This window comes from Montipora foliosa, unplaced genomic scaffold (assembly GCF_036669935.1).
Source record: "Montipora foliosa isolate CH-2021 unplaced genomic scaffold, ASM3666993v2 scaffold_390, whole genome shotgun sequence".
NCBI classification, from domain to species: Eukaryota; Metazoa; Cnidaria; class Anthozoa; order Scleractinia; family Acroporidae; genus Montipora; species Montipora foliosa.
Window position 1 is genome coordinate 692,447 of NW_027179690.1, and position 12,554 is coordinate 705,000.

The following is a 12,554-nucleotide window of genomic DNA, read 5'->3' on the forward strand; positions in this document are numbered from 1 at the left end:
GATGTTTGTTTCAATAAACTTTTTGCTGGAAAAGGATTCTGTGGTATTTTCTGCCTTTGTCAATTATAATATCGTGTTGTGTATTGAATTTTCGAGCTTAAGGTTGAAATGTGATATGGGAAAATTTTTTTAGTATTGCTCTGTAAGCACGAAGGGTTCACAGGCCTAGTCAGGCCTGTTGGAAGCGTGCTTGAGTTTCAACAAATGAGCCCCAAAATCAGTGAAAAATTGTGACGCAGATGAATAATAAAGTAGCTGCTATTTCCAAAATGATGGAATTACCTGGTGATAAATAATGTCGTACACGTCGTGGAGAGTAAATTTTGACTTTGCATAAACAAATTGTCAACCTCAACAGTTGGGCGATTGTGATCTTTGTTTTGAATTTGCTTGTATCATTGTCAAACTTTATAACACTTGACAGAAAAAGAAACTTACAAAAACCCGGTATCTTGCCATCATTTGACTCAGATGCTTCACTGTTTGGTGAGTAAACATGCCGCAGTAACTTAATCACGGCGCCCGCTGAATTCCGGCCATGTCACTTTCGATTTTGCGATTTATTTGAACGTAGCAAAAATCTCCAAAAATGTTTGTCGCTGATCGTAACTTTTTATATTCTATATTCACGGTTCAAAATTAATGTTGTTTTCATGTCGTAAATATTTTATTCTCGATCGACCGTCCCGGAAACTTCCTTCTGCTCTTTCTGAAAACTGTGTATCAATAGTTATTTACTTTTGCATCAGTATTTGTTTTGCATAAAGCAAGCTAACAAAATCTGTACCTTGCTGAGTTCGCATTTGTTAGCATTAATAGTATTGTCGGTCCGATGCTTCTGTTTTATGACGAGTATATTGTTTTGGTCTCCCATCTTGATTCTAACCCTGCTGAACAGGGCTTAACTTCAGTGAACTTGAGTATTACAAAGCTGTCAGATGCTCAGAAGGCACGCTTAAACTTGTGGTGAAAAGAAGTTGTGAGGGAACTTGAATATTTTCAACATGTCAGCCCAGAATCCAATGTTTCTCGCTTATCTTTTATTTGGTATTCTTCAGAGACTGGAATGCTGTAGTTCAATACCACACAATTCAGTGCCTTCTGATTTTCTGTAACACGTACCACAGGCAACCCAGTATATGCTTCACGGAAGCATCTTGTTCCACAAGGCGTTTGTTTTAATATTATGTTAACTCTTTACAGCTTTTACCTGTGGTATATAGGGTGTGATGCACAAATGCTCTGGCAGGTTCTTAGTTTACAGCAATAGTTGATCATTTCTGTTGAATTTCTGTGAGCCTAATGAAATCTGCACACATTTTGCACATTATAAGGGTAAAAAAGAAAGAGATTGTGATGTAACTGGTTTGTACATGTAGGGGGTAAAAATAATGAGAAATTTTTCCTGAAACTTAAGGCACATGGGTGCAGATCGATTACACACTTACTCTCCTTAGTTAGAGCAGTTTTCAGTTGAGTGTCGAAAGTAATTAGATAATTACCTTGGATTATGATTACTTCACTCACTAATTGCTTCAAAGTTCTCACGCCATTTTTTCAAGCAATCAGAAGTGAAACCAAAACCAATCGTGGCTCGCGCGTGCACATTTTCCCGCGCTTTGTGTCGGCTACGTGTAATTACTTCGAGTTTTGATTAGTTTGCTGGATTGTCTCAGTCCTTTTTGATTGGCCAAAGTAATTACTTTGGTTTTGGTTTTACAACACTCAATTGAAACTCGCTCTATCATTAATAATTTTGATTGTGCTTTGTAATAATTATGTTTCTAAGGAAGTGGAAGCTCATAGTCTTGAAGAATCCATTGAATGTCAGCTAGAAACCCTTGAAGAGCCAAAACCTTTAAAAGGAAGAGGGAAGGGAAAAGGAAGAGGCAAGAAAAACCAGACAACAGCAGTGAAAGAAAAAATGGTATGGGGAAATTATTGTTTATTATAAGTTTAAGCTCTTAACTGGGGTTCATGAGCCCTAAGGGAGTACTATTTTTTTTCCTCACTTGTCCCTAGCTAGTGTACTCTACTCTCCTCTTCCTTGCAATCAAGGCTTGTCCAGTATTCAAAAGCTCATTGTTCAGGTCAAATTACTTTCACTTTTACAATGTTAAAGCGGTTGCCAAAGCTTCCAGTAATTTTCCACAACATCACACGATTCTCACCTGTTTCACCTTATGTAAACCCCCATACCACATTAGTCAGCCACATTTCAGCTTTGCTCCTCAAGCAAGTACCTTGAGTTGCACTCGAGTTGCGCTCTTTAAGATCAAGGTAATTAGATAATTACCTTGGGTTATGATTACTTCACTCACTAATTGGTTCAAAGTTCTCACGCCATTTTTTCAAGCAATCAGAAGTGAAACCAAAACCAATGGTGGCTCGCGCGTGCACATTTTCCCGCGCTTTGTGTCGGCTACGTGTAATTACTTCGAGTTTTGATTAGTTTGCCGGATTGTCTCAGTCCTTTTTGATTGGCCAAAGTAATTACTTTGGTTTTGGTTTTACAACACTCAATTGAAACTCGCTCTATCATTAATAATTTTGATTGTGCTTTGTAATAATTATGTTTCTAAGGAAGTGGAAGCTCATAGTCTTGAAGAATCCATTGAATGTCAGCTAGAAACCCTTGAAGAGCCAAAACCTTTAAAAGGAAGAGGGAAGGGAAAAGGAAGAGGCAAGAAAAACCAGACAACAGCAGTGAAAGAAAAAATGGTATGGGGAAATTATTGTTTATTATAAGTTTAAGCTCTTAACTGGGGTTCATGAGCCCTAAGGGAGTACTATTTTTTTTCCTCACTTGTCCCTAGCTAGTGTACTCTACTCTCCTCTTCCTTGCAATCAAGGCTTGTCCAGTATTCAAAAGCTCATTGTTCAGGTCAAATTACTTTCACTTTTACAATGTTAAAGCGGTTGCCAAAGCTTCCAGTAATTTTCCACAACATCACACGATTCTCACCTGTTTCACCTTATGTAAACCCCCATACCACATTAGTCAGCCACATTTCAGCTTTGCTCCTCAAGCAAGTACCTTGAGTTGCACTCGAGTTGCGCTCTTTAAGATCAAGGTAATTAGATAATTACCTTGGGTTATGATTACTTCACTCACTAATTGGTTCAAAGTTCTCACGCCATTTTTTCAAGCAATCAGAAGTGAAACCAAAACCAATGGTGGCTCGCGCGTGCACATTTTCCCGCGCTTTGTGTCGGCTACGTGTAATTACTTCGAGTTTTGATTAGTTTGCTGGATTGTCTCAGTCCTTTTTGATTGGCCAAAGTAATTACTTTGGTTTTGGTTTACGGTTAGGTTACGGTTTAGAGAAACTCGCTCTATCATTAATAATTTTGATTGTGCTTTGTAATAATTATGTTTCTAAGGAAGTGGAAGCTCATAGTCTTGAAGAATCCATTGAATGTCAGCTAGAAACCCTTGAAGAGCCAAAACCTTTAAAAGGAAGGGGGAAGGGAAAAGGAAGAGGCAAGAAAAACCAGACAACAGCAGTGAAAGAAAAAATGGTATGGAGAAATTATTGTTTATTATAAGTTTAAGCTCTTAACTGGGGTTCATGAGCCCTAAGGGAGTACTATTTTTTTTCCTCACTTGTCCCTAGCTAGTGTACTCTACTCTCCTCTGCCTTGCAATCAAGGCTTGTCCAGTAGTCAAAAGCTCATTGTTCGGGTCAAATTACTTTCACTTTTACAATGTTAAAGCGGTTGCCAAAGCTTCCAGTAATTTTCCACAACATCACACGATTCTCACCTGTTTCACCTTATGTAAACCCCCATACCATTAGTCAGTCACATTTCAGCTTTGCTCCTCAAGCAAGTACCTTGAGTTGCACTCGAGTTGCGCTCTTTAAGATCAAGGTAATTAGATAATTACCTTGGGTTATGATTACTTCACTCACTAATTGGTTCAAAGTTCTCACGCCATTTTTTCAAGCAATCAGAAGTGAAACCAAAACCAATCGTAGCTTGCGCGTGCACATTTTCCCGCGCTTTGTGTCGGCTATGTGTAATTACTTCGAGTTTTGATTAGTTTGCCGGATTGTCTCAGTCCTTTTTGATTGGCCAAAGTAATTACTTTGGTTTTGGTTTTACAACACTCAATTGAAACTCGCTCTATCATTAATAATTTTGATTGTGCTTTGTAATAATTATGTTTCTAAGGAAGTGGAAGCTCATAGTCTTGAAGAATCCATTGAATGTCAGCTAGAAACCCTTGAAGAGCCAAAACCTTTAAAAGGAAGAGGGAAGGGAAAAGGAAGAGGCAAGAAAAACCAGACAACAGCAGTGAAAGAAAAAATGGTATGGGGAAATTATTGTTTATTATAAGTTTAAGCTCTTAACTGGGGTTCATGAGCCCTAAGGGAGTACTATTTTTTTTCCTCACTTGTCCCTAGCTAGTGTACTCTACTCTCCTCTTCCTTGCAATCAAGGCTTGTCCAGTAGTCAAAAGCTCATTGTTCAGGTCAAATTACTTTCACTTTTACAATGTTAAAGTGGTTGCCAAAGCTTCCAGTAATTTTCCACAACATCACACGATTCTCACCTGTTTCACCTTATGTAAACCCCCATACCATTAGTCAGCCACATTTCAGCTTTGCTCCTCAAGCAAGTACCTTGAGTTGCACTCGAGTTGCGCTCTTTAAGATCGCATTTTTCCCTACATGCGCATATCATGCCGAAACAACATAAATGTCGAAGCAGCCAACGCACTACGGTTCCACCTACCATGGCTCAGTCAAATGCCCGTCCTAACTCTGCACATGCAGTACAAACGACGCAGTACGCAGCAATGCCGACCAAAACGATACGTTTACTTTCGTCCTAGCGCCACCTGGTACAATCAGGGCCACGGTAGCAGCTCATCGGTCACCTCCAAGCAAATGATTCTCGGGCCTCCACACCCACATCTACTGGCCCCGCGATCATGCCGGATCAGCAGTTGGCCTCCATGATTGCCTCTATCGTGGGGCAAAAATTGGCATTGAGCTCAACATCTGGCACTGTTTCAACTGCTCAGCAACAACTGCCAGGCATTACCAGCCTCCCACCAGATCCCTCTCTCCTACCGGTCCACAATGGCGAACAACAACAGACTCCATCCTCTGTGGATTTCTCGCTGTCCTCCTCTCAGCAAGTTTTGAATCTTAACACACCGGAAGATGCAGCCCTCCTGCATACCAACTACAGAGTCCCTTCTATCGCCAGCCATCTCTCCAACAGCTGCATCACAGCCATAACAAACGGTGAGTATGTGGACCTTGCCAGCCTTCTTCCTTTTTCGTCTCTACTACGGAACCATGTTACCGTGAACTCCCAGCTTAAACTACAAGTAGGAAACGAGGGCCTTACTATACCCCTCCCATCCCAGGCTAAGCGCTCCAAAATTACTGGGATCGACCGATGGCTCAACGCTTTTGCCATTTACTCATCTTTATTCCTCTGCTCCTACCCATCCCGGGGAGTGGACTTAGTCACCTACCAGGAATTGATACGTGAGTTACCCCGTAAGTTCCCCGGTATGGCGTGGTATTTGTATGACATGGAATTTCGCCGATGTGCCTTTGACAACCTTTCCATTAACTGGGGCCAGAGGGATGTTCAGTTGTACCTAGACACCTTTACCGGTGTCCCAAAAGCCATACTTTGTAAGGCCTGCAGCAGCTCGAATCACGTAACCGATTCCTGCCCCCTTTCCCCCAGGTCTACAGACTCTTCAGGCTCCAAGCGTGGTGACCTCTGCTTCAACTTCAACAAAGGGGTCCCCTGCGCCCGCACCCCCTGCCCCTACACTCACCAATGCAACAAGCCCGGATGCACTGCAGCCCACCCAGGAAAGGACCAGCCTGACTTCTCAAGCTCTGGACCCATACAGTCAAAGACTAGCCACTCAAGCCATTCCACCCGAAGCCACCATTGAATACCTTTCTAAGCTGTCCCCTACCACCCCTATTGACCTTCCCCAACTTACCCTTTATCTGCATAATCACCCTGACCGGGCATCTGTCGATGCTGTCCTCACTGGCCTCTCCCAGGGTTTTAAAATTGGTTTCCAGGGTCCTCGGGTTTCTAGGCAATGCCCCAACCTCATTTCTGCTAAGCAAAATCCACACATCATAAGCACCAATCTCCTGAAAGAGTTACAGCTCAGTCACACTGCTGTCCCATTCGTTTCTCCCCCTTTTCCCAATTTTCAGGTTTATCCCATTGGGGTTGTTCCAAAAAAGCACTCCACCGAGTGGAGAACCATCTTTCACCTTTCCTTTCCCAAACATCAAACCACTAGCGTTAATTCCCACATTAGCCCAACCGACTACTCCTTACACTATATTACCATAGATACTGATATTTCTATCATTCAGAACATTGGTCAAGGGTGCTTCATGTCCAAGTTGGACATCAAGTCAGTATCTATGGTAATGTAGTGTAAGGAGTAGTCGGTTGGGCTAATGTGGGAATTAATGCTAGTGGTTTGATGTTTGCGAAAGGAAAGGTGAAAAATGGTTCTCCACTCGGTGGAGTTAAAGCAATATCTCAGTGCACCCATCCGACTGGGAGCTCCTCAGCATGAAATGGAACGGCCTGTATTTCTTCAATACAGTGCTCCCCTTTGGATTGCGATCTGCACCCTATCTTTTTGACCAATTTTCCTGTATGATTGAATGGATAATTAAAAATAAACTAGGTATCCCTAACGGGATCCACATTCTTACAGCCCTTTGCAAAATCCTTTGTCTTTTCACCGAACTCAATATCCCTGTCGCCCCCAGTAAAACTTTTGCTCCTGCCACCTCCTTAGAATTTATTGGTATTCTCCTTGACTCTACTAGAATGGAAGCTCGTCTTCCCTTGGACAAACTAATCCGTGCTAAACAGGCCCTTCAACAGTGGTTACACCGTAAATCTGCCACTCTGAAGGAGCTCCAGTCCCTGATTGGTACCCTACAATTTGCCTGCAGGGTTGTTGCCCCGGGCCGGGCTTTTCTGCAAAGAATAATTAGTTTAACAAAGGGCATCACTAACTCCCGTTGGCACATTAAACTGAACGGGGAATTCCGCAAATGTGGTTAACCTCCCTTAACCATTGAAATGGAGTAAGTCTTTTCTTAGGGGGTGACTCCTCACCTGACCTGCAATTATTTATGGATGCCTCTTGGTCCCATGGCTATGGTGGCTATCTCAATGGGGAATGGTTTCAGGCTCCTTGGCTCCCTCAACACCTCCTTAACCCCACCATGGGTATCAGCATTGACTGGCAGGAACTGTTTGCAATTTACATTGCCTGCTACCTCTGGGGCCCTTCGTGGTCAGGCAAACATTTGTATGTGGTGCGACAACCTGCCAGTAAAAGTGACCGTCCAGATGAAAAGGACGCTTAGACCATTTCTTCCCAAACGCGTTTCAAAACTGTTTCAAACAAATTTAAACGCATTTCAAACAGTTTCAACCATGTTTCAAATGCGTTTGAAACAACAGCGTTTCATCCCGTTTCAAAAACAAGTGTCACATTTCATTGCGTTTGAAACAGAAGAATTAACATGTGCATAATAATATTATCAGTCAGTTCTTCTGCATGAATTGCCTTAGCAGTCTTTGTAAGTTTTGTCAAATATGAATGAATTTCACTTTTTTTGCGAAACGTTTCTAAAGCTAAATAATTTTAAGATATTTTAAATGGAAATGTCAGTTTTTTGGCTAGGATGCCAGAGGGTTTTTCTCTCCTAGAGTGACAGAATGGCGAGTCGCGTAGAGTCAAGGAAAACCGGTTCGCCGGTTCGTTCTTTCGTTTTTCGCCTTTGATCTTTCGTCGCCCAAAGATGGCAAAAAACCTCTAGGATTTAGGGAAACCAGAAGCCCTGCTTTTCAGGAGGATTTGAGCGTAGTGGATAACAAGTATAATACTATATTTTTGTCAACCACGAGTGAGATATTTCCGATATTTCTGACATGTCCTTGTCATGCAAACATACTTTTAGTGAAACGTTTCTGCCCAGAAGGCTTTAACGACGCTGAGAAGATCTTGCTAACTTTAAAGTGCTATTACAATCAAATTAACAGATACCTTTTTTGTTCGCCCGATCAATACCTTTTCTTCAGTTAAAATAATGCCTTCACTATTTAGAGATAGGCGCTTAGCTTTGGAAACAACGTTTACTTTTTTTACAGTGAATTGTCACGCGTGACCCGATGGAATCTGCAAGATCTCTAGAGTCGCGATCTCCGAAATTTGATTGTAATCTCGGAAGTCTTTCACAAAATCTTACGTCAAATTGCAGTTTTTTTCTAAAAATTAATGCACTCTGTCGCTTATACGTTTAAAATGATTCTTTTAAGGAAATTGAATTACAAAGTGTACTCTGTTTTAAAATTAAGAGAACGCCCACAAGAATTCAGAATCTCAACGGTCCAAATTGAATTCTTGTTTCAAGTATTTCAAAATATTCCTGTGACCGAGTTTATAAGATCAACTGTGAATTTGGAGAGTGGTTTCAATGGCAGAAGTTAAAGAAGTACTATGAGGATTTAAATGTTGGCTTGAATGGAAGCTACTGATTCTCCTGTGGGTTAGCTTTGTAGTCATGCAAACGGCTTTGGAGTTGCTGGTATTTTTCCAGCTGATTTTGTTTTATGTACCACTTCAACATGCACACTTTTACACGCAAAGCCACGTTTTATGCATTGAAATGTCACTGGCAACGCAGACACAAGGCAGACAATGTTTCCACGGCTATGTTTCCATGAGTAAATTTTCTACCGGACTGTTATTTCACACAACAACCCACAAGGTGGCAAAGCAGTTTACGCGGAATTCTCGCACCTTATCTTAAACACTATGTCGTTATTTAAACAGCAATATATGCCCCTTGGCTTGTTAGGAAAAGAAAAACTCATCCACGTTGTTTTCTGATTTATTCAGAAACTGGTAAGCTAATCAATAAAACAAAAGGGTACTTTTAAGAAACAAATGAAACGAAAAATTACTCCGTGCATTCTCTTCTGAAATAATTTGCTGCAATAGTAATAATTATGTCACTGTTGACAGATGTAGCACAGGTTGGCGTTTCAAACAAAGATAAGCATCTTTTCCTTTGTTTCAAACACCTTGGGTTTCAAAGAGTTTCAAACGCATTTCAAGCAAAAACGCACTTGAAACGCTTTTTGGTTAAGCATCCTTTTCATCTGGACGGTCACTCTGTTGTCTCCATCATCAACTCCAAACGCTCCAAGTCCCCTAGGATCATGGACCTTGTACGGGCCATGACGATTCTTACCTAAGAACACAACTTTTCCTTCACCGCTAGACATATCCCTGGGCTAGATAATTCAATAGCTGATTCTTTGTCCCGTTTGCAGATGGACCCCTTCTGTCACCTGGCTCCCAATGCCTCACCCTCCCCCTGCGCCATCCCTCTATCAGCAACGTCAATTTAACAGCCTCCATTTGCCACTACCTTGGTGCGTCCCCTGCTCCAGCTACTAAACGCTCTTATAGTGCCGGTCAAAACCATTTCATTTCCTTTTGCCTTATGCAAGGGTTAATTAGCCCCTCTACGCCTCTTCTTCCTGCATCTGAAATTACTCTGATTTATTTTGTCTCCCATTTAGCCAAAACAGTTTCCTACAATACCATTAAGCTTTACCTGTTTGCCGTTCAAGACCTCCATAGGCTACACAACCTTCCCTTAAAACTCCCAAAAATGTTTCGACATCAGAAGGTCCTTAATGGGATCAAACGTTCCCAGATCCCTGTTAAATTAGATCACTATCCAATTACAATCCAAATCCTGCAGTCTATTTTCAACTTTTACCAACCACACTGGACTTGTGACCTCAATCACATTATGCTCTGGGCAGCCTTCACCTTAGCCTTTTTCGGTTTCTTACGTTCAAGCAAATTTACCTGTAATGACCACGTCTTTGACCTCGCAACTCACCTCTGCTTTAAGGATGTCACCTTTATCCCTCACGTTGAATCTACCGACTACATGCTAGTCATGATTAAACGGTTCAAAACAGATCCCTCTGCAATGGTTGCACCCTAACCCTAGCAAGGTCCACTACCTCCATCTGTGCTGTTATGGCTATGAAAGACTATGTGTTCCAATGCCAACCATCATCAGCAGGCCCCCTGTTCACCTTCACCAGTGGCAAGTGGCTCATCCGAACTTCTCTTACTCATGAACTCTGTGATGTCCTGCAGCAATGCGGCATACAACCTCAACTCTATTTCTCACATAGCTTCCGTATTGATGCTGCGACTACTGCAGCTGCTGCAGGGATTCCTGCCTGGTTAATCAAGGTACTGGGCCGCTGGTCTTCTGACTGCTATGAACATTACATAAGAACTCCTCAAGAGACACTGCTGGCTATCCCTAAACAACTGACAATGAACTGAAGTAATAATAATAATTATTGTAGGTTAGCCCCTTCTTTGTTGTCTACCTGATGACCAGCATCATGACTACTAGGTACTCTTCAATATGTCTCTTTCTAATTGAAACAGTAACATTATTCTTGGGTGGCATCAGAAGCTAGACCTGGTTCCCTAACAGCTGTTTCCCTAGCCCTGCATGTTAAAATACATGTGCAAGCCAAACAAGGCAAAATGGGTTTTTTGCTCCCCCTGAGGGCTATGCATGCCTATATTGTATACCATTTCTTCTACATGTGGCAGTTGGTATTCCAGTCAACGTCCACACAATTTACTGTGGGTTGATTGTGTTCCCCCATTTTTGACCAGAATATTTTTGGCTCACACAATCGTGGCAGGGAAGTGCACCCTGGGCTGCACTTTACCCCACAGTAGGTGGGACAGCCCTCCTTGGCAATAGGTCCGGATTGCTTCTCCTAGGGACACTGCTACCCTAGGGGGCATAGGCTCTGCCTTCCCTGCCACCCACGTTTTTCCAAAAGATAGTGATTAACATAATAATTATAATTGATTTCAAAAATAAATAGATAAAAGGAGAATTTGTGTTCCTCCTTTTCTAGTTTCACAAGCCATGCCCCTCTCCTGGGCATGCAAATATCCCCCGCGGCTTCCCCCCCTTTTTATGTCACTGACCCTTAGGGACTCATTAATTATTAACTTTATAAGGCTGGTGGATTGATAACCTATACATGACTGCATCTACAGTTATGGTGGTGAGAGCACTTGCCTTCCTCCAATGTGGCCCAGGATATCGATTCCCAGATTTAATGCCATATGTGGGTTCTCTACTCGGCTCTGAGAGGTTTTGATTTCAGTTGATTTGTAGTCTGCCCAATTAGTATAAGAGCACTCTTGCTTGGCTAAAGTGATTATCATTATTATTACAGAGGTTGGTTAAAGGGGATTGATATAGTTTTTGAGTGTCCAGATGTAGTTTTGTGTTCTGCCAACCTTTATTCCTGTTTAGAGTTGGAAGGGGGAGGAGAATTGATTTAGTTGGGCATTACTAAACCATGAAACAGTGAAATACCAAAACACCGAAACAGCGAAACGTAATACCAAAACACCATGAATGACCCCACCATACATTGAATACTAACTGAGAAAGGCTGGATTTGAGATTAATAAATATCTGAACGTAAAACGTTATTGCTCCTAATTCATGGAGATTAGGATTAGGATTCAGATTAAGAATGAGATTAGGCCTAAAACCATGTTCAATCTCAAATCCAACCTTTGTCGGTTAGTATCCAATGTATGGTGGGGTCATACATGGTGTTTTCAATGGTGTTTCGTTTCGCTTTTTCGTTGTTTAGTAATGTCCAGTATTCCTTAGTGACAGTTCTTCTCCTGGCTCTGCTTGAAAAATAGCGAATTGGTCAGCCACTGACTACTTCAGATTCTTTAAACTTCTTATTTTCTCGTGGATTATTTGTCATCCAATTGACAAGTATGTACCATAAGTGTTTGTATTATGTTTTTCCCTTGTGTAAGCTTTTCAATTTGTTTACAATTATTTTTCAGAAATCAGTGGTAAATTTTTTGCTATGTTAGGGTAATTCCTATTGCCTTGTTTTTGTAGTCTGCCGAGGATTTGTCTGAGACTCTTTTCAATCCCGGTTCCAGTGAAGGCTCCAAGACAAGGAAAGGGCGTGGCAGACACAAGGTATCACTATCCTTAAAGTTCTTTTCCCTCTTTGCTTTTCAGTGATACAATATCTGACCTAATAGAAACCTTACGCTAAAGGAGAGATTTATAAGGGTTAAAAAGCATGCAAAAATTATTGATCAAACACCAAAAAAGAAATTCCAGGTTCTGTACATTGTCACAGAACCTGGACACCAGAAGGAGGAGATTCAGTGCACTGGTGAGATCACTTGCTTTCCATGAGAGAGGATGAGGTATGAAAGAGAACGGATCCCCATCAAAGTTTTTTAGTTTTGCAAAGGTAGTTTAAGTTCTTGTTCCCAATGCCACGCAGATCTAAAATTTCATAACGTCCTTACGACTGGCCAATCAGGTGCCTCTCTTAAAATACCTAAAATTAGATCATGGAAGACGCCCATGTATGGGGGATCCGTTCTCTTATCTCATCATCTCTTGCTTTCC

The 12,554-nt window shown here is 41.6% G+C and overlaps 1 protein-coding gene and 2 pseudogenes across 5 annotated transcripts in view; all 3 read left to right on the forward strand.

The window, feature by feature from the left end:
- Nucleotides 1-12,554, forward strand: part of LOC137987831 (mediator of DNA damage checkpoint protein 1-like) — a 98,669-nt gene that overhangs the window by 51,850 nt on the left and 34,265 nt on the right. For all 5 annotated transcript variants that reach the window (XM_068833912.1, XM_068833910.1, XM_068833911.1 and 2 more), the window contains 5 exons: nt 1,790-1,927; nt 2,584-2,721; nt 3,385-3,522; nt 4,177-4,314; nt 12,027-12,110. In XM_068833912.1, coding sequence (XP_068690013.1) covers nt 1,790-1,927; nt 2,584-2,721; nt 3,385-3,522; nt 4,177-4,314; nt 12,027-12,110 — 636 coding nt within the window. The remainder of the gene's footprint in view (nt 1-1,789; nt 1,928-2,583; nt 2,722-3,384; nt 3,523-4,176; nt 4,315-12,026; nt 12,111-12,554) is intronic.
- On the forward strand, nt 6,844-9,444 carry LOC137987833 (uncharacterized; annotated as a pseudogene).
- Nucleotides 9,540-10,408, forward strand: LOC137987804 (integrase/recombinase xerD homolog; annotated as a pseudogene).